At 36.1% G+C, this 23604-nt stretch overlaps 1 protein-coding gene across 1 annotated transcript in view; it reads left to right on the top strand.

Annotated features, from left to right (window-relative positions):
• Positions 1-23604, top strand: part of SPOCK3 (SPARC (osteonectin), cwcv and kazal like domains proteoglycan 3) — a 283598-nt gene that overhangs the window by 122874 nt on the left and 137120 nt on the right. Inside the window, exon 4 of the mRNA XM_087816540.1 lies at positions 15283-15397. Within this exon, the coding sequence (XP_087672666.1) occupies positions 15283-15397 (115 nt within the window). The remainder of the gene's footprint in view (positions 1-15282; positions 15398-23604) is intronic.

Here is a 23604-nt window from a genome sequence, read left to right as displayed (position 1 = left end):
GCACTAAGAAGAAAATAAAGACCTAGATCCGAGAATCTCACCCAAGGAGAAACAAACATTCAATATTTGTTCCCTGGCACTAAAGTTACAAAATACTGAAACAATATGAAGTTCTAACAATGCCCTGGTTATTGTCACAACAGGATTTCAGGGCGTCCATCCCTTTGGTCCACATAATGTTTTTTTAAAAATTTAAAACCATAAAAATCTAGAAAATCATACATTTTCATTAGAATATAGGTAATATAAACAATATGTGATTTTATATCTTTCTATAGCCATTAGTTGTATATTTCCAGCATAGTGGATTATACTTGGCAGAGAAGGTTAAAAACACAAATACAATTTAAAAGTTAATCATTCTATTTAAGAAGTTTATACGTCAAAGGACAACATTTTAAAAGTATTAGCTACTTTACCACAAGTCTTTTATTTGAGAGACCACTGAATAACAGTCTAAAATCATCCCAAATAACCATCAGCAAGAATGTATTAAAGTGTTATTTTTTGTTTTTGTTTTCTTTGCACCTTGCTGACCGTAGGACCAAAAGGTATTTCTGCCTCAGACTGCAGTATGGATTTAAATAAAGAAATGAGGTCAAGGAAGACAAGCAACACACTTGCAGAAGAAACTCTCAAACTTTGGGTGTTTTCTGCTTAATTTAGGAAAGAGTAGAAAAGTGTATAAAGGCAACTGTGAAGCTAGACACTGAGTCCCATACATCCAGGGAAATACATTGTAACCTGTCGTAAGGTATACTAAGTAGAACTCAAATAGTTGAGGCAATTTCTGTGTCTTACTAGGAATGTGATCTTCTGTCAGTGGATAACTACATCAGTAGGAAGGTTCTGATTTTTTTTAAACAAGATATATATATTAAATGGTCTTTCATAAAAACTTAAAATGTAAAGGTGAAAAACAGGATTATCTCATTTACAGTTGATTCAGAAACAGCTCAATATAATCTTTATCTTTGATAATATTATTTAAAATGTGGTGAAGAATTTAATACAGGTCTAGCCTCTGAGGGATGGGGGATTGGATGGTATTCAGGTAGATGACTTAGAATAGAGTTGCCTACATAGAATCATGGGGTTGCAGAAATCAGGAAAGAGTAATGTTTGTAGAAACTTTGAGAATTATACTTCATATTAATAATAAAAAACGATAATAACTAATAACATTATTATAGATTCCTGATTTACAGTGTTAAAGAAAAATATACATTTTTTGATTTCTCAAACATGATGTTAACTTGAGCATTTATTTAATGATATAAACCTTTAAAAATACTCAAGTGTAAATTACTTTAGTACTAGGTTCTTTTTAGTTTTAGAAAGTCCTATATTAATGCTTGGCACTCTTGATTTCCTACTGCTAAATTAGTAGTAATGTTTATGATGATGATGTCATGATGCCATGATATGACTAATATATGCTGCCAGTGGCTCTGAACGAAATTAAATCACAGTGGTAATAATGGGCAGCCCTGCTGAGCATCTCTGCTGAGCATGAGCAATTAAGACATAAAACCATTAGTTGTAACCGTAGAATTCACGTTTGTATGGAGTAATTTTTCACAGAAAACTAAAGAGGGTGAATCCAAATCAGCCCAAAATAATAAAATAATTAGTTCTCATTGCCTCATTAGCATCTTAAGAGATAATGACTGCTGAGCCCGTTAGTGTGTTTTCCAGAAGCTAATTAGAAATGTAACTTATAATTTTTTGAATTGAACGCAGAAAAAGTGTTCATCAAAATATCATTTGAGCTCTTATCTCCTAAGTTTTTTTCTTGTGCTTTGCTTTTTTCCATGGTAATTAATAAAAGTGAAATGAAATAAACCCATAAGTAGAATACAATATTTTCTTTATAAAGCTTGGGTATCTGCTTAGTCAATGCTTGCTACCTGATTGATTGGGTAATAAAAATATTTCATTATACTTTAGGAATTGCACAAATCAGTGACATTATTTTACTGACCAAGAAGCCAAAATTCACTGTCGTCGTAATCTGTGAAGCTGATTAACTTCTAGGCCTGTGTATACTCTCTCCAAGAGCCATGGATACCTGAGTCACCTACTCAGTTTATTTGTGTTGTACAGATATATTCGGATATGCTTTTATATATACAATTTGTATTTATTAATGGAAGGCTGCTACACATTAGATATCACCCAGTTATAATGGGCCAAATGGGCTACCTAATTACTTGGTTTCCCTAGGGTCAGGCCTTAGAGATAAGCCAGAGATTATTTTTCAAGTTAATAATATTTGACTAGAAAAGAGCATTTGCCTCAGTGAAAATCTTAGGGTTCTGAACTGTGATTGTCCTATTTGGCCTTATATTACAACGCTCAAGTAACCAGGCTGCTTGCATCTTAACCCGGATCCTTCCTCTCCTGTAGTCTACCTCGACAAGCACCATTACGGGTTATTCCTGTACATGGGTAGGAGCAACACATGATACGGGAATATCACACTGTGCTCCAAACTAATGGAACTCCTATAAACTCTACCAGTGCGACAAGTCCCAGAACTTCTGCAGTGTTTGTCTCCTATTCTCTGGCAAGCAAATGAATAATTTATAGAGAGAATGCTATAGTACTCCAGGTATTATTTTTTATTATGTATGTTAAAACTTCACCAGATGATGAGTGCGGTTGAAAAAATTAAGCAGTTCAGATGACTATTTTGCACTGTTGTGAGCCGGAGCAACAATCTGGGTATATCTGTGTGTCTGGTTCTTTGGGAGCTCCATGGGTTCATGTGTGCCATCCGAAATTAACCTCCATTTGGGTTGCGCTGTGGTGCCACCTGGTGGTAGCTGTTTGACCTATCTGTCGAGACGGATCACCGTGTGTCATGTGGCTTGCAACTGCTAGGACCCTGAGTGCAATTCTGTGAAACTCCCAGCTAGTAGATGCCAATTTCACCATCCTGATCTGAAGAAATTGAGCTGGGAGAGTAGTGGGACGTGGGAGCTCTTGCTCCCTGTCATTTCTCTGCCTAGGCTTGCTTGCCTAAGTTACCATCCCTAGATAAGAACTTTTGGGTACTCACTCTTGAGGACTTGACTGGGAGGAAGTAAGAGCACGTTGCTTGTCACTGTTTATATATATCTTTGGAGGACTGATGGCTGGGCTATCAGCCACTTTACTATAATTGTGTTTTTCCTAACATTTTTTTCTCTAATCAGGGCCAACTGGCAAGAAATGGTAGCAATGGTATTAGCTGAATTTCTTTAAAAATAAATTATTTAAGATGACTTAAATAAAAATTCAGTGAATAAGTACATGTTATTTTTTTCTGTGTTTTGGAATAGTAGATATTTGCCCTGAAAATTTATTATTTCAAAAAGCAATATTTATTTGGTCTGAACTTTTTGTTTCAAGATTAGCTTTTTTTTTCCAAGTTCCAAAATTCTTACAATCTATACATCATGATTCTCATAGGATTATAATATTTATTAATCTGGGTTCAATGTATAACCCGATTTAACAAATCCTTTTTCATTTTTATATTCAGGAATAGTCACCTAATTTTATGAATCTAATAGACTGTAAGATCATTTCAATTAGGATTTGGAGTTGACTTTCTACCCTTTTTATTCTGGTTCTAAGAAACTGATGCATCCCAACTTATTCCACCACCACCCTTTTTTTCGTAAGAGAAGTCTGAAGTTGGTACATCTTACATTTCTTTACATTCTTCTGATTAAATTTAGTCACATGGTTACAACTACTAAGTAGAGAAGTTTAGAGAATGTGGCTGAATGAGGTGCTCAGGAGAGGAAGAAATAGAATTTGCAGAATGGCTAGTAGCCCCGAACATGTGTATTTTGATAGTGTATAAATAAATACCTTTGATGTCATTAGGTACAAAGATTTGAAGAATACATGATTTATTGTTAAAAAATTTAGGGTAAAAATCTAAATGCAAGTAATTTAAGTAAGATCTTAAGCAGAACTGGCAATGGTGTAATTAGAATCTGGAAAGCACTTTCCCCCAGCTATTTGCTCCCCCCACCTATTTAAATTTGCAAATTTAAACTGAGTATTTTCTAGTTGTCTCTTCTTGCATCTCACAGTGACGCATCCTACTTTCTTTACAGGAAAATTATATAGTTTCCAGTAAAGGTCTTGTACTCCAAAAGGGAATTTTTGAAATATTTTATCCTTATATAGGTTTCAAAATTGAACAGTAATATATAGAGCAATATCTTCAGTCCTATTTCTCCACTTACCAATCATAAATTACTTTAGAATTTCCCAAGTTTCAGTTTCATTGTCATTCTTGTTATATGGTATCTTTCCAATTATGTTCTTTTTGCTCTCTAATAGCTAGTCAGAAAAATACACTTCTAATATTTCATATAGAAGACTACTTATAGACTTAACCTCATAGCCATTCATCTCTGCTGCCTCCGTCCTGATTGGAGTATGATATGGTGCCGCCTCTTGTAATTCTAGAGGCCTTTATGTCAGATACTAGAATTCAATTTTGCTGTAATGATTTAATCAGACCTCATTGGATCCTATTGCATTGTCAATTTACGACCTTCAAAACTGACTACAAATACTTTTTGCATGTTTTGGAGATTTGGATAAATACCTTAGTCGACAAAAATGTCCAGTGTTTGACCGAAAGGGCTGTGAGCATCAGAAAATGCACCATCGTCTGATTTAGTTATCCGAGCAAAGTGTGTTTAATCTAATCACACCTAAGTAGGTGGCAGTCAATAAAACCTTCATTTACCAATAGTCAGATCAGTACTTAGCAAGGATTTTTTTTTTTTTTTTTTTTTGTAAGCAATGATATTAATTGGAAATGACAAACTGAAAGCTAAGGAAGATCCATAAGGTTCACTTAGCTGTCAAGGTGATTATCATCGTTCCTTTGCTATGATAGTCAGTTATTGTTACCATTACACTTCTCTTTAAGCCACATCAATCTCCTGAAAGAAGGAGTATTTGACAAACATTTAAAAAGCTTTAATTCATAGACTGTGTTCTGAAGATTACTATGTATATTAAAATATTCTTAGTTATAAATTCTATTAACTTGTTACTTCAACAAATACTGTCATTGGTTCTATAAAATTGGCTTAGTTTTAAAGGTCTGTATATATGTAAAAACCTCTCTTCAGTTATAGGATACCCAGACTCCAGTCGTTACATGCAACATCTTTTATAGATGTTGCCAGCAGTATTGAAAACACAGTCAAGAAAGTGAGGTCCAGTTCTGCATTTTCTTTCCTTTCATTACTCGGTTTTCATTAAATTTCCCTGTCTGCAATATGCAGTACTTACCTTATTAAAGATCATACTCACCTGGCTGGTGTCGCTCAGTGGCTGTGCATCGAAACCATGAACCAGGAGGTCACAGTTCGATTCCCGTCAGGGCACATGTCTGGATTGCAGGCTCGATCCCCAGTAGGGGGCGTGCAGGAGGCAGCCCATCTATGACTCTCTCTTATTATTAATGTTTCTATCTCTCTCTACCTCTCCCTTCCTCTCTCTGAAATCAATAAAAACATATTAAACAAAATAAAAATAACATACTCCATTGATGGGGAAGAACTGACTTAGGGTATCTAAATTTTGATGGTGAAATTTGTCAACTCTGATTTTTTTATTGTATGCTCTGCTGCCTTGAGATAGATGATGGGAAGGCTTAAATATTGTCATGGAGAATGGAGGTTAAAAATAGGTCAGAAAAAAGGGAGGAAATTGTCTTATTGTTGCATAATTTACATACAATGAAATTCAGTAATTTCAGCGTACATTTTGGTGGATGCAGGTAATTGAATTATCGCTACTTTAATTAAGAAGAACATTTCTGTCACCCCAGGAATTCCTCAAGCTGCCTGCTCTGCTCTCCTCCCACCAACCCACACCATCAGTGTTCTAAACTGTTCTTATTTATTTTACTTTCATTGCTTTAGCTTATTCTAAAACTTGACATACATGGAACTATACAGTGTATACTGATACCTGCCGTTTTTTGTTTGATATAACATTTTTTGAGATTTGCCTGATGTTAGGGTTTTTTGTTTGTTTGGTTTGGTTTTTGGTCTGTTTTATTGCCAAGTAGTCTTCTGTTTGTATGAAACAGTTTGTTGACTCACTCATCCGTTGGTAGACATTCAGGTTAGCTCCTATAACTAAAGATGCCCTGAACATTTTTGTAATAATCTTTCTGTAAACATTAAAAAAACCCTCTTGGATAAATTTATAAACGTGGTGTTAATTATATAAAACATTCCAAATTATTTTCCAGGGAGATTATGCAACATTTCAATGTATTGTCTGTCAACCCACCTTTTATTTCCTATTCTGCAGTGACGGAGCTGGGGCCTGTGTGCCTATCACCTTGTAGCAGACCACGTTAGGCTTTGCCAATGGAGGGGACTTCAAGGGCATTGCAGAGCAAAGGGCTTCTCTCTCTGGTTCTGGAATACATCTGCGTGAAGGGGAGACATGCGGGGGTGCTCTACCCTCATCCTCATGCCCAGCGTACCATCCCGAGGCGAGCTTGCGTACTCAGTCTTGGTTGGCACTGTGCACTCCAGGGCCTGCTTTTGCAGATGAGCTCCCAGTGCTCCAGCCCTCTCCGTGCACCTCCTGCAGCCCATCTTCATGCTGGATGAGTATTTCCTGCTTGCTGGTGTCAGCTGTGCTTTCTTGCCGCCAGCTTTGGTGAACCTATGCGGGATGGGCGGGAGGAGTGGATACACGTTGCCTGCTTTCCCAGTGACTGCGGACCAGCATTGGCCCTGGCCACCAGATAGATTTCTTAGCCATCCAGTGGGCTACAACCTTCTCAGTGACAGCTGAACCCCACATCTGGGGAGGAAGCGCACCTTCCTCTGCTATAATTAGTAATTCCTTATTTTAATCCTTCCCTTTGAGTTACTGACTTTTGTCTCCTAATTGGACTTGGATAATAGTGATTGTACCATTTTACACTCTCACCAGCCATGTGTTAGGGTTGGTTGATCTAAGTTCTTGCCAACACTTACACTCAGCTTTTAAAATTATAACATTTCTTCTAGTGATAAAGAAAACTGTTTTTAATTTTTTATCAGATTGAGCAGATGCTATCAGGGTAGTATCTTCTGCCTCACACCTAAGATTGAACTAAGTGGTCATATTGTTTAGACATCTACGTTTGTGTGTGCACATGTGTGTATGTGTGAACTCTCTGATGGTAGCAGTGTCTGACACAGCTCTCAGAGGTAGCATGTCTATGTTAGGAAGGTTTGTTTTGGTCTTTTAAAGATTAGCTTCGTTTTCCTTTTAGAAAGAGTCTTGTGGAAATTATTACTATTAAATAGGAAGAATTTTAAAAGAGTTTATTGAGGGATGTGGTGAGTTAGTGAAATTTTTTTGCATGGAGATAATTTTGCACTTAGAGAAGGCTCAGAAAGGCAGAGTGTCATTCATAGTGGATCAGAGTTCCTCCAGCAGGGTGGTAAGAAGAGCTGCGTGGCAAGAAACAAGAGATTTTGTACGACTTTCATAGCTACCAGTACAGATACAAATCATAATGACCAAATATAATTCCATATTGCAGGGGCTTTTCTTTATAAATATATTTCAGGCAACCTTTTAACAAGTGTTGATTTAATCATAGCTGTACTTAGCTCTAATATTAGAAAGAAAATCCCAAATATAAGTCTTTATGATAGGGATTCAACATCATCATCTTTACATATCAAACAATAGATTAGGAAATAGAAACCACTAATAATAGGTTTTCACACATAATCAATTTTGCTGGAATGCATCTACGTTATAAAAGAAACACTATTAGTAATTATCACTTTTATTTGGTAGAAACTATGTGCTGACACAGAAAAGCAATGACAAAGAATGGAAAAGAATAGTATATTAATATATTCATCAATCCCTTAACTAGACTAGAACAACTGCAGGATGAAATTTGGCATTGTAATAACATCCAGAGTTTTTGTTAACTTTGATTTATCAATGCAGTGGTTAGATACATTTAATATACCTTTATAAGATGTTATTGAAATAAACACTATAGTATTTTGATAAATATTATAAACTAAATCCGTCAATTGCATATGAATCTTCTAATTTTGTAGACCTCCACATTTAATGTTTGTAATGAGGAGACCAGAGTTAGAGTGGATGAGTTTTATATAATTGAAGTAATAGTAAGATTTGAAACTAAGAAAGTCACTCCAAAGACTTGCAACCACATTTAATCACATTTAGCACCACAAAATTGGCTGTCAGAGTCTAATTAACTATCAGGCATTAGCTCTGTTTTTCATGCTGCTCACTTGCACAGCCTTTTATTATAACATCTGGCAAGTTTTTAAAAATCCCCTAGAAAACCTGTTCTTCCTATAGTTTTACAACATAAAGTTACAGTGAAATAAACGGTTGTTAGAACTACAACCAAATCATCTTTGATGCTTAATTGTCGAACCAAGAAGAAGGCTTTTATAATCATGTCTGAGTTACTGGTCACCTCATTTTAGACTAGTGCACATGATTAAGCTTAAAGAGACATTTTACCAAGTGAATGCTGGACATACAGTTTCATTTCACTATTTAGTGAGGTTGTACTTTTTCCAAAACTGAAACCCAGCTCTCAGTAGTACAGTTCACTTGCTCTTAAATCATGATGAATATCCAACATAGTCTTTGTTTTCTTGATTTTTTCCCAACTGCTAAAGAGTACTTTTATAACGTAAATGTACTTTGTTATCTATTGAAATTCAAAGAGAAGGGCATATTTGCTTATTTGCCATCATAGTTGGAGATAAACATTCCACAATACAAAATGAGAAGAAAATATTGTAATATCCTGGAAGTAAAGACTGATTTCTTACAGAGAGCTGCAGACCAGTGACGGACTTGTTAATTAGCAGCAACTGATGGCAAAAGAACATGAAATAGTAACTTAATTGTGCTTAGAAAAACATAATTATCAAATAAGAATTCCAGACACAGCTAAATTTTCCTTTAAGAGTGATTGGAAAATAAAGATACATTCAGGAAAATGTATCAAAATTATAGCACAAATGGCACATTTTGAAAAAAGTACAAAAGGAAATACTTCAGCAAATTGTAAGAAGTTATACAAGAGAACCCAAAGGAAAAGTGAATTGCAAGAAGAAATGATGAGAAAAGAGACTGGTACATTTTTATTATTGTAAATTAGCTATGTCAGAAAAATAATAATAGAAATAAATACTCATTTGAAGGGGTGGGCATGTAAAGTCCAAATGAAAATGGTGAGGAATTTGCATGTCAAAGATTTGGTATTAATGTGTTTGAAGGTCTTGCTACTCTTCAGGACAAACTATCATACAGTTACTTTCACTCACCTGTGCCAGCTGTGCATGGAAACCCCTAAAGGAAATCTCTCAAAGATTTTGTAACTTCCAAACTGTCAGAAAGGAAAGAAAGTACTACATAAAATACAGCTCATACGCTATGAGGCAGGAAAGAGGAGAGAAAACGAAAGAAAAGAAACATGGCAAAACAGAAAGCACAAGATAAAGTGATAGAAAGGAGTCCACATATATTAAAAAAATCGCAACCAGTGGAACAGAAAAACGAATAGATTGGACTTCTAAATCCACCTAAGGGTTCTTAAGGGCTGCTCATAAAATATAAACGTTAAGCGTTAAAAATAAGGAAATTGGGGGAAAATTGCCAAGCAAATACTAATAAAAAGAAAATCAGTTACAACAATATTAGTATCAGAAAAAGTCCACAAATGGTGGAAGTGAGGAGCTGGAAGTTAATCCAGTTGATTGCAGTGTCGTTTCCTCAGTATACCTATTCAAACGTAACAGTGCTTGACTCTCTCAAAATCATCTCCTTTTCTGCTTTGTAATCATTGTTCCCAAGCCAGGCTTCATGCTGAGTTTCCTTTCCCCAGAAATCTTTTCTCCGGCACTGGCTGAGCTAAGGTAACTGGTTCATCATTAACTCCACCAAAAAGAATACACAGGGTGATTTAAGAGTGCTTTAGCCCAGAATCATTAGGATTTAATGATTCTTCTAAAATCTAGGCTTCCTGTGGAAAAACACTTAAAATTCAGAAGTGAGTTTGCGCAGATTAGGAGTTTCAGTCTTTCCTGTTAAAGTTTATCTCAGTTCTTCTTACTAACAGTAATACCTATTTTTGCGGCTTAGGCCACTTTTTGCCTTTTCTTCTTTCAAGTTCGCCTGCACTAAATATGAATACTAATGAGGGCTCCTCTGCTCTAGAATTGAGCACCTTTCACTGCCCATGTTTGTTTTCCTGAACTGTCCTCTATATTGTGTCCTTACTTTTCAGTTCTCCTTACATTGGGACTTCTCTTCAAGAATTAGGCCTTCTCTTAGTGATACACCTGTCTACATTCACATGTTTCTCACCTGCTGGCTCAGGTTCTTCTACCATTAGCAGCTGGACATAGCTGGGCACTTCCTAGCTTATCCTGGTCTGCAGTTTTCTGGATGAAAAAAAACCCAAGTATTTTGGTGAAAGAGTGTGGGAAAAGCCTACATCACAAATGAAATGCAAAGGTTAAATCACAAGGCAATTGTTTGAATTTCAGAATGACTTTTTCTAAAACACAACAAAACAGTATCAGGTTCCCAGGGTAGTTCACATCAGTCAGAAAGATGATGAAAGACATAGATGAAGACGAGAAGATGGCCAAATGAATTTAAATGCACTAGCTGAAGACTTTCTAGGGGTTATTTTACTGGATGCTTGAGACTGTTAAATATAATACAGAGTAAAATAGGAACTAATTTGAAAAGTATGAAAAGAGAAGGATAGTAGCAGAGGGCGAGCATGAATTTATGCCAGGCGTCTTTAAGACACAGGATTGATTCTAATCCCTGGGCTTCAGCCAAGAGGAAGATGGTTCTGTTATTGTTGTGATTTCAAGTATAAAATCTTAGGCATCTGTATTTACAGTGTGTGATGTTTTATAGTTTTTAAGCTGCCAACAATGTGAGTTCTACTAAAAAATACAGATGGTTAAAATCACATGCACAGAAAGTGATCCTTTCCTTATTGCAGACCCTCTGTGTTTGATTCTTCATGTTTACTTTCTATTATATTTTCCGTCTCCTGGCAAATCCTGCTACTCCTCTGTGTTATCATTTATGGAGAATTTTACTCATAATTTTATTATTTTTATGTGCTATCTTTGTTCTGATAATGTCCTCTTTATATACAAACTTTTGAGATGTGTTTTCTCTTAAGTGGATATACTATAAGAGGAGTTATGGAACTTTTTTTTTATTTGTAGAGACTTGTTTTGTGTCCTAACATGTGGTCTATCTTTGAGAATGTCCCATGTGCACGTGAGAAGAATGTATATTCTGCAGCTTTGAGGTGATATGTTCTATAAATGTCAGTTAAATCCTTCTGATCTAGTGTGTCATTTAGAGTCACTTTTTCCTTGTTGATATTTTATCTGGAAGAGCTATCCAGTAAAGTCAGTGGAGTGTTCAAGTCCCCTACTGTAACTGTGTTACTGTCTATCTCGCCTTTAAAGTCTTCCAGAAGTTGTTTTTTGTTTTTGTTTTAGTCTGTGTGAGTCTTTTGTTCCAAGGTGGGTCTCTTGTAGACAGCAAATATATGGGTCTTGCTTTCTTGTCCACTCAGCTACCCTATGTCTCTGTGTCTTTTGATGGAACATTTAATCCATTTATATTTAGGGTTATTATTGATAGATGCATTTCTATTGCCATTTTATTCCTTTATGCCTATGTTTCTTATTCTATTTCAACTTCTTATTACAGCAGTCCCTTTAACATTTCTTGCAATGCTGGTTTGGTGGTGATAAACTCCTTTAGCCTCTTTTTGGCTGGGAAGCTCTTTATTTCACCATCTATCTTGAATGATAGCCTGCTGGATAGAGTAGTCTTGGTTTCAGATCCTTGTTTTGCATTACCTTGAATACTTCATGCCATTCCCTTCTGTCCTATAGAGTTTCTGATGAGCAGTCAGCTGACAGCGCTATGGGAGCTCCTCTGTAGTTAGTGGATTACTTTTCTCTTGCTGCCTTTAAGATTTCTTTGTCTTGAATTTTTGGCATGTTAACTATGATGTGTCTGGGTGCGGGCCCTTTGGGTTCTTCTTGCTTGGAACTCTCTGTGTCTCCTGAATTTGTGTGACTTTTTTCTTTACCAGGTTAGGTAAGTTTTCTGTCATCATTTCTTCAAACAGGTTCTCTAACTCTTGCTTACTTTCTACATCTTCTGGCACTCCTATGATGTGAATATTGTTACATTACATGTGCTCCCATAAACTGTCCTGCTTTTTAATTGCTTTTTCTTTTTGATTCTCCGATTGATTTTTTCTACCCTGTCTTCTAATTCACTGATCCTGTCCTCAGCTTCACCTAATCTGCTGTTTATTCCTTCCATTTTTTTTATCATTATTTCTACTATGTCATTCTTAATTTTCTTAATAGTTTCCATATTTTCTCATGCTGTTGAGCATCTTTATGATCAGTATTCTGAACTCTATATATGATAGATTGCTTATCTCCATTTCATTTAGTTCTTCTTCTGGGGAATTCTTTTGTTCTTTCATTTGGGGTTTGTTTTTTTGGTCTCCCCATTTTGGCTGCCTGTTTGGATTTGTTTCTATATATTAGGTAAATCTGCTAGGACTCCCAGGCTTTTGGATGGTCTCTGGTACAAGCCAATGTCAGACGCTGTTTGTGACTGGCCTTGAGAACCCTGTTTGAAGCTTTCCACACTCCACGGCTTGTGGTTCTATCTGCTGGGGTTGGGTGTGTTTGGACAGGACCCAGATGTACACCAAGGTCTGCTTTTCCAAGCCCAGGGTCCAGAAGCAAATCAGACATGGAACTTTTGTAAATTATTTAATGTAGTCTGTATAAGGTAAATAAAACTGTAAGGAATAACTAAAAATAACTATTAATAGTCTGCAGTCAAGTGTAACTAGATTAGATTAACTATGATAGTTTTATATGTTCTGTAGTTTTTTATTTCAAAATGAAAACTTTATTTTTTCAGAATAATATATCATAGATTAACTATATTCACAATGAGTGTATGAAATGAATATAAGGTACAGTGGTAGGCACAATTACATTGTTTAATTGTTATGCAAATTGTGCAGTTTTAATCATATTTAAACAATATTAATAATTTAAAAATCAAAATAGACTAAGAATTAGAAATACCTTAAAACATTTTAATGAGTTCTAAATTATTGAATGTTTTTCTTTTATGTTGTACAGTTCTAAAATACAGTAGTTTAAAGAAAGTTTTTTTAATTAGTGATGATTGAAACTGTAATAGTATAATGACAACGTTATAGCAGTTTGCATTTGCATAGTGAACAAAGTATATTCAACATTTTGTAGAGAATAAAATAACGAATGTAGCTTATCTTAAATGTTGGAACTACTCAGAAATTAAGAAAAACTTTAATTACTTTAATAATTATTTGTGGAAAAAATGTCCTAGTATGGAGGAAATTGAAACATTTGTCTTCCAAATAGATGTACTTAATGTGTTGACTATTTTATTATCATATATCTATTAGTTAACATTTTAGCAATGTGTGTTAGTATTCTTTATTTTAAATCTCATGCTTATGTGAAATCTCAAGTAACAATTTTTGCAGAAATATACTTTGTATTTTTAAAGAAAGAATATGTTTTTATATATAGTCTATATATAGATATATTTTATTGAATTCATTGACTATCAAAGTATATTCATGATACTTAGGGTAGTGACTAAATTTTAACACATTTTAAAGTTAAATTTGATTTGTACCCTAGATTTTAGTTCTGATTTACCTCAGGTTTAAGATCTTTAAAGAAGCTTGGCTCAAATCCATGTTTCATCCCCAGTGAAAGCCCAGGGCCCCCACAAATACTTTTTCATATTTCCAGTGCACATTCTTCTGGTCACCCCAGCTCCGTTTTACTACATGCACTAGAACTTTCTTTTCAGTTTGCCATTTTCATGGGTTCTTTCTCTGTTTCGACATATACCCAAATTAAATGCTCAGTGTCATTTTCTTACTTGTGCCAACTCCCTCTCTCACTTTTTGCCCCAAATAAATAACAACAAAATATCACTAACCATCACCAATAATGGTTACTAACATTCATAATAACCTAAAGGAGGAAACCACCAAAATTTCCATTGATTAGTAAATGTCTAAACAGAGTGTGACATATTTATACAATGGAATGATGTTCAGCAACATAAAAGAGTGGTGATGGATGCTACACCGTGGTTAGACCTTGAGAGGAAACACTGTTCCAAATAAAGGAAGCCAGTCACAAAAGACCACATATTGTGTGACTCCATTTATAGGAAATGTGCAGAATAGGCAAATCTATACAGACAGAAATTAGATTAGTGGGTGCGTAGTATTGGTTGTTGTGATGGAGTTGGTGGAAATGGAAGTGGTAACTAAAGGGTATGAGTATTTTTTGAAGTGTAAAAATGTTCTAAATTGATTATGATAATAGTGTCACAACTGTGAATGTACTAACAACCAGTGGATTTTGAACAGTAAAAGAATGAATTGTGTAGTATGTGAATTATTTCTCAGTAAAACTGCTATTTAAAATACCACACCACACAGTCTTTGTGTTAGCAGCCGCCAAGACAGAGGTTTGTCTGGATAAATGGCAGTTCAAATGTCAGGCACAAAATGAAAATGAAAATGCAACTTCTCGGTTCTTACCATGACACACTCAACCAGCCCTCAAGTATAACTGTAGACTTTTCTTGGAAATCCAAAATCTCATTTATGCCCAGTAACATCTCCTTGGGCCTTATCCATTTTCTCTACTGACCTGCTAAGGAGAGCGAAAGTTATAATCCTCCACTGACAGAAGTATAGTAGCATACCCCAAATTTATGTCCCCCCCTTTACTGCTCAGGAGGCGGTAGCAGCTCCAGGAAGTTTTGGTGTAAAAGTTCCTGTCTTGCTTACACATTGTTTGATGATAGGGGTATGTGCATTTTAGCTTCTGAATAGAACGGATAAGACTAAAGTGCCACTATCTATTTACTTTGAGTTATGCGGGTAGAAGCAGAAGTATCTCTTAATAAAAGGATAATGAAAAGGCAATTTACAGGTAAATGCTGTATAAATTCCTAGATCCAATTGTGTTTAATGGGATTAGAGACCTCTATTTTATACAAACTCATTTTAATAATTTATGTACAAATTTCTCTCCCTCCCTCCTCCTCTCCCTCCCTCTCTCCCTCCCCCTCTCTCTCTAGCTTTAGACCCAGCTAAAGATCCATGCTTAAAGATGAAATGTAGTCGCCATAAAGTATGCATTGCTCAAGATTCTCAGACCGCAGTCTGCATTAGTCACCGGAGGCTTACGCACAGGTAAACATTGTTAAATTAAATCCCGATGACTAAATGGTACTCCTTATACCATGAATAACTACAAAGTATAAATATTTGGCAATGTCTGCTAAGAATTCATCCAGGGTTTTATTGAAACAGCTTCAGAACCTTGGTTAATGCAATTATGAATTATGATTCACTTGGGTGAAACATTATCAGTTCAGATTTACTATGGATTATATAATGTAGGCATATGTTATAAAGAGGATTTTGTGAAGATTGGATTAAAGTGGTATATTCGCCTACTTATGCTTTTTCAAATTTAAGGAACAAGTACAGTTTTGGGACCCTGTAAATATTTTACTAATGCCTACTTAAACATTCTATTTCCCTCAGGGGAGAATTAGAAACAAAGGTAAAGGGCAAAAAAAAAAGGAAAAAAAGATTGATGTTTATAAAAAGGTTGAGACAAGTCACAGGATAAAGATACGGGCCTGGACCGTTTGGGGGCACTTTTCTTTATGGAAGCACTCGTACTGGTGTAGTCCTTGTAGCCCACTCGCTGGAGGCTGACACAGAAGTGAAAGAGGGGAAGAAAGGGTTTTAAACGTCTTTTATCGTGATCACCACTACTCCTGTAAGATAGACTCTGTTTGGAGAAGAATCAGTAATTTAGAAATAGCCTGTGAAGCATGCTGCTGAGTTTAAAGACTGGAACTTGCCACAACCAAAAGTGAAATCACTGGTAGCTGATGAAGCAAGCAGGCGTATCCATTCTCTTCATTACTTTTAGAGGAATTCTGCCCTGGCCGGGTAGCTCTGTTTGTTAGAGTGTCATTTCCATGCACCAGGGTTGCAGGTTTGATCCCTGGTTGGGGCGTGGAATCCTCTTTGTGAGGATTGCCTTTCTCTATGATAGTGGACCTAGTTTGTGTTGTGCTTTTCATCAGCTGAGCATGGGGATTTCTCTCTTTGGGTATGCTCAGAAACTTAGTGGATATTTGTTTTAGTATACTTACATCTAAATCCTATTCAGATATACCAACAGAGAGTAAGAACAGTGGAAAACAAAGATAAACAGCCTAGCTAGAAAACAGCAAATATTTGTTTCTCTGTTGTTCCTTATTGATGCAAAGGCACATATGGATAAAACCCTTTATTAGATGCTAAGCGGATTACAAGTCCTTATTCCATAATTCCAAATCTATAGCGGCAGATTTCAAGTACCAAGGTGGACGAATGCAACCAAGATAGAGGGTTTGGGAATGAGTGCACCTGGAACAGAGAGTCATGCTCTGGCATATCAATATTGTACTTGCAAGAGAGAGGAAGAGGGCGAGGCAGAGGGCGAGGACAGTTGGGGAATGTAAAGTGTAAAAAATCTCTTGGAACTAGCATTTCTATGAAGTCAACATACTTTGGGAAGGCTCAGAAGGGTGAAGCAGAGTTATCAGGAATATATCCCCACTCAGTCATGACCTCTCTGTTGGTTTTGCAAAGGGATAACAGAAGTTTGGGCCAGAAATTAATTTTTCTATTTATTTCCTTAGGGTTCCAAAAAGCTTCTTAATGTCTTGGAATTCTTATTATTTAATCATCAAATATTTAAAATATTAGTATGTGAAAGGATGGATGGGGAATGGTGGGGAGTGGGGTTTTACTTGGAAAGACAATAGGAGGATGGTGTTGAAATGAATTCCTGTGTAATCCCTCACCTAAATTGCAGAGACCTAGTCCATCATTTCAAATAAAAGCAAACACTGTTTTACCACAAATTTTAGAGACCCAAGGAAAAGTTACCATCTACCCATAGTTAACACCTTTGAATAGGCTCATCCATGCTTTTTACAACTATGCTGCCTTCCTGTTTCTTTAACTTACTATTAGACAAAGACTTAACTCTGGACAAAAGGAAACTTTCTTAACAAGGTGAAGACTCTCAGAAACCAATAGCTAAAATATTTTCTTAGTATAAGGTAAAGCATCCTAAATGGAGAACCACTCCGCCAGCTTTGCCTTTGGTGCACAGGTGGGCTGGGGCCACCTGTAGGTGGACTTCAAAGTGTCTTATGGAAAAAGAATTTAGTCCTGTTCTACTTCCGATAGACACTATTTTAAAACTTAGACTCGATGTACACTAAATTCAATAAGTAAATAACTAGTTTCCAAAGAATTGATATTGATACTAATATTTAATATGCTTTACTTTGAGGATGTCAGTACATAAGTGAATGCCTATGCAACACTTAAGGAGGGAGAGTTTTGCCAAGCAGTTTGATCAATGAAGGTGGCTATTAAAATTATGTAGATCTTAAATTTTGGGGTTTGTGTGTATTTTGGGGATGGGGAGCAGAAAACAGAAACAGGGCTTAATTAAGAAATTTTGAGCACTTACATAGTTCAAATTGGAAATTTCTACTTTTTCTCAACTAAAGGGACAGCTTTATTTTTTCTGTCCTTGATCTCATAAAAGCTAAAAGAAGTGGAACTGGCTATTTGCCTCTGCAGGGGGAATTCTGTTTTTCAACGAGGTCTTCCTAGGTCCACCCCTGATTCCCAACAAGATATCACAGCCATTTCTTCATTACCTGAGAGCCCTGAGAACCCTGACTTCTCTTTGTGTAATCATCATTTCATATGTAATAAATTGTGTAACATCAATCTCCTTCAGTTGTTTGGAGGTCTCAGGAAGGTTTATATGTCTTGTTCTCCACCTTATCCTTAGAACTTGACACACTGACTAGTATGTACTTTCTTTGAAGTGTGTATTAAAATAGCTACTTGTAGACATTTAAAGAAAAAGCTGAGTAACTTGATCAATTGAACTGGCCAGTGTAGATAATGTAAGTCTAAAAATTGTTTTCTGTGTGCCTTGTGTTTATTTGTTGAAGCTGGTCTGAGAAGGGCATGAGTCAATCCACAAATACTTAAAAATGCATTCATCAAATGAACAAATCACAAGTTATTGCCAGAAAAAAAGGAAGAGGTAGACATGAAAATATGAGGGAGAGGTGAGTTCATAACAACTGGTTGGAAGAAACTGTTAGATCCCTGCCTTAGATTTGTAAGTAACTGAAATATTTGCTAAATATCTCTTTACTTCATGCATTAAATAGCAATGCAGCCATGCCCTGCTTAATGATGGGAATACGTTCTGACAAATGCAGTATTAGATGATTTCATCTATGTGGGGACATCAGGGAGTGCACTTACACAAACCTAGATGGTATAGCTACTGCTGTAACTGTATGCACTATGCTTTTATGGGACTGACAGTACAGTAGGTTTGTCTACACCAGCAGCACCACTGAGAAGTCAATGACTGCAGTGTAAACCCTGGCAGTTGTCTCTTCTTTTTGTAATGCAAAGGCCTGACTTAAGATTTGATTGGTGAGACATTCACTTCAGAGAGACATCCATTTCAAAGACAGTACCCACTTCAAGGGAAGCTATCTGGAATAAACCCATGGCCAGCCACACACCTAGATTAAGAGCCAGGCCTCCAACTCCCACTGAGGCTTCTTTGCTTTAGATCTTGGTTGATTTTGGTAAAAAACCATCTGGGATACTTGTGTTTTTCTCTTCCGGCCCTTTAAATTCCCACTCTTATATTTTAAATTAATCAGTAAAGAGTGGGTCCTAGTAGCCGAGTCCCCCACCCTCATCCTCAATAAAAGCAGAACCTCAGGCCTGCGTTCTCATGGTTGTCACTGAAGGGCATCGTGAACCCGAATAAGAACCACAAGGGTCAGCTCAGTTCTACCATTGGTTTGGAAATAGATGTCTGTGGGAAACTCACAGGGACCCCGGTGATTGCACCCGGGCATTTCTAACTGATAGCATTAATATGGGAAGACTGAGGCTGCAAAAAGCGGTAATGCATTGCACTAGGCCATTAGGATGGCTATGATGTGACTAGGTGACAGGAACTTTTCAGCCCCATAATCACCTTAAGGGGCCACCATCGTATATGTGGTACATTGTTGACTGAAATGTCCTTCTGAGGCGCATGACTATAATTGTCTTCTGAAATCAAAGAAATGGCCTTATCAGGAATCTCATTGTTTGTTTTGTAGTAGCTTTGACCACTGTAGCCAATATAGAGGACTGTGTAAACTACCCAAAGATGTCATCTTCAAGGTCATAAATGTGGATATTTGTCTCCTAATGTTTTTTTTCTATGAATAATTGGCCTCAAACAAGGGTGATATCCATGTTCCTGTGCTGGATCTTTGTCACCATTATCATCACCAGTTAAAACCAAATAGTTTTATGAACAATGAGAAAGAACTTGAATATAGCGTGTTTTCCAAAATGGTAACATAACTAATTAATATATATAATGGCTTGCAGGGCTTTGAACATGACCCACTCTATTTTTTTCTTTCAGTTTTATTTTGTATTGGTTTCAGGCATACAGCATAGTGGTTAGACAGCCATAGCACTGTATATAGTTATTGCGATATTACTGAGTATATTTCCTATGCTTTACTTATATCCCCATGACTATTTTGTAACTACCAATTTGTGCGTCTCAATCCCTTCACCTTTTTTACCCAGCCCCCAAGCCCCCTCCTCTCTGGCAGCCACCAGTTCACTTTCTGTGTCTATGAGTCTGTTTCAATTTTGTATTTTCATTTATATTGCTCTTTAGAGTCCACATATAAGTGAAATTATATGGTATTTGTCTTTCTCTGATTAACTTATTTCACTGAGTATAATACCCTCTAGGTCCATCCGTGCTGTAGCAAATGGTAAGATTTTATTCTTTTTATATGTCCAAGTAGTACTCCATTATATATATGTACCACAACATTTTTATCTACTTGTCTGTTGATGGGCACTTGACTTGTTTCCATAGTTTGGCTATTGTAGATAATGCTGAAGTGAACATAGGGGTGCATATATTCTTTCAAATTAGTATTTTGGGCTTCTTAAGATAAATCCCCAGAAGTGGAATTGCTGGGCCGTGAAACAGATCCATTTTTAATTTTTTGAGGAGCCCACATCGTGTTTTCCATAGTGACTGCACCAATCTTTATACCCACCAATAGTGCATGAGGGTTCCCTTTTCTCCACATCCTCACCAACACTTGTCATTTGTGGGTTTATTGATGACAGCCATTCAGACAGGTGTGAGGTGATATCTCATTGTGGTTTTAATTTGCATTTGTCTGATGATCAGTGACATTGAGCATCTTTTCATATGTCTGTTCACCTTCTGTATGACCTCTTAGGAGAAGTGTCTATTCAGGCATGACCCACTTTTTTATATTGTTACCCTGGGGAAAATTTCATAGATGCTTATTATAGCTGAGCAATTTTTGATTCATTGTTTTTGTGTATTGTGAGCAAGATGCCCCGTGTTTTAAGCTCCCTTTGCTCCTATGCAGCTGCAGATAACACCATTTCTAATTCAGTGTTTTGGGCCCCGGGCAGTGCTGCTGTTAGTAAAAACAAACAAACAAACTAACAGATTGAGTATAAGACATATTAAGGTTGAAGAAATTGTTGTAGGACAAAACTTTTGGCCTCCCAAGGAGGCATTATATAAAAGAATAATAAAACTAATTTAAAATGCTGCTTATCAAAATAGATATCAAAAAGTGAGTCTAATAATTATCTATTTGAAATTTGCACTTTTAGAATCCATTATTTTTTTTAAAATATGTTTTTATTGATTTTTATAGAGAGAGATGAATGGAGGGGGAGAGAGAGAAACATCCAGTCTGCAATCCAGGCATGTGCCCTAACCGGGAATGGAAAGGGGGACCTCTCCGTGCCTGGGCCAATGCTCAACAGCCACACTGGCCAGGGCTAGAATCCATGATTTTAATGACCATATTCAGAAGGAGATTAGACTTTCTTTATATAGTGATTAAATGAATGACTGTGGTATTTATACTTCCATTGCTATAATGTTGAAATATTTATTGTGGGAACATGCAATCATAGGGACTGAGTTATAGTAGACTCCCAAAAATGTTTGTTAAACTGAATTGAACTTACGACTTTTTTAAAAAATATATATCTTTATTGATTTCAGAGAGAGGAAGGGAGAGGGTGAGAGAGATAGAGAAACATTAATGATGAGAAAGTCATTGATCAGCTGCCTCCTGCACGCCCCCCACTGGGGATCGAGACCGTAACCCAGGCACGTGCCCTGATGAACCACAATCTCCTGGATCATAGGTCAATGCTCAACTGCCGAGCCATGCTGGCTGGTCTTATAACTATTTTTTAAATAATGTTCCTCATACTTATCTAAGATTTCATCTCTATGTTATATGAATGCTCTAAAGTTGCCCATAGGGAGCATGAATTCCACCATTTATTGTACATTTAATATGTGTAAAGCTCTTTACTAAGTGCCTTAAGTTGACTTAGTTTTTACAACAACCCTAATGCTTTATAGTAAAGATTATTATGTTCATTTTATAGAATGAAATACTAAAGCTCAGAGATGTTGGGTATTCTGCCTGAGATTTGTTATATAGAAAGATAATAGATGATAGATAGATAGATATAGATGATAGATAGATAAAGACAGACAGACAGACAGACAGACAGACAGACAGAGAGAGAGAGAGAGAGATAGATAGATAGATAGATGATAGATAGATAGATAGATAGATAGATAGATAGATAGATAGATAGATAGATAGATAGATAGAAAGAAAGAAAGAAGGGACAGATTTAGGATTTCAAATCATGTCTATCATTTTTATATATATGTTCTTTTTTGTAATTATGAATGAATTTTAATCATGTTTATAAGTACCTAGCTCTACCTAACTCTTTTTTGGTTAGGCTATAGTGAGTCTGCAACACTTTTTTTAAATACTCTTTTTAAAGTAACAAACTAAGATTTATAGCAATATTGAAGAGAAAGTACAGAGAATTTCACACATAACCTCTGTACCTGCATGTGCATGACCTCCTCCATTATCAACAACCCCACCAGGGTTGTACTTTTGTTATAATTGTAAACCTACATTCACACATCGTTATCACCCAAAGTCCAGAGTTTAATTGTTTTTTAATGTTAATTGCATTTAAAAATAGGTCATAGTACTTTTGATAGTGAATTAGTATAAGAGTGATTTCTCTTTTTAAACACAAATAATAACTAAACTTAACTTATAAAGTGTTTCCTTTATATCTGGATCTCTTTAAAATATTTGTATATGTATGTTTGTGTATATATTTGTATGTGTATATGTATATATATTTGCATGTATAAAACATGCATACACACATGCATATATATGCATAACTAATTTAATCTGACAGCAGTGATATAAGGTAAAGTGAGTTACAGTTTATCAAATTTATAGTGATAAAAGCTGAGACACAGAATTTACATGATTTGCTCAGATGGTAGACTTGGACATTGAACCTGGCCATTGAGGTTCCAGAATTTGTTCTTTTGATTATTATGTGTTAATGTCTTTTTAAAAATATATTTTTATTGATTTTTAGGGAGAGAGAAAGGGGGAGAGAGAGAGAGAGAGAGACCCATGTGAGAGCAAAACATCAATTGGCTGCCTCCTGCGCACCCCCTACCAGGGGTCTGGCGAGAGCACAGGACAGTGCCCAACTAGCTGAGGCACACAGGCCAGGGCTATGTGTTAATGTCTTTTAAAACATATTATTTAACACTTATAAAGCATGTTCTATAAAGAAGACATTTTTCTAAGTATTTGATAACATCTTTCAACAATCTTATGTTTCTTTATAATAACTTAGGTAATATTGCCTAATGTACTGTTTCTCAGCATATTTTAATCCAGTCTTTCTTGCTGAACATGTAATTCTTAGATTTTCATTTTATTCCAGTATCACTCTCAAGAGGGTGATCCTTAGCTACTTCAGACTTGCTCTTAAGGAAAAAATTGAATTCATTAGAATGTACATCTAGATCAGTCAATATTGATTTGATCAAGTTTTATTTTAGGTGTTCCACTTACACAAACAAAATACATGTTTCTCAAATATAAAAATAAGACAACATTGACTTTATTTTTTAAGGCCATAGCACATATCGTGATGTTGAAATCATCATCCCCACTCCTGTTGAAAATCAGGGGCCTGTTGATTAAAGTCCAATATCCTGGGCAAAGCCCCTTACAGGCTGACCCAAGTAGCTTTAGAGCCTGGTCTGCAGCTCTCTCCTGTGGCACACTGCAGCCTTCTTGAAGCAGGAAACTCATTGTGTGGAGTGAACCCCGGGTCCAGAGCCAGAC

This window comes from Miniopterus natalensis, chromosome 4, assembly GCF_054644295.1.
Source record: "Miniopterus natalensis isolate mMinNat1 chromosome 4, mMinNat1.hap1, whole genome shotgun sequence".
Lineage (NCBI taxonomy): Eukaryota > Metazoa > Chordata > Mammalia > Chiroptera > Miniopteridae > Miniopterus > Miniopterus natalensis.
Note: the sequence above shows the minus strand (reverse complement) of the source record. Positions and strands in the feature narration are given on the sequence as shown.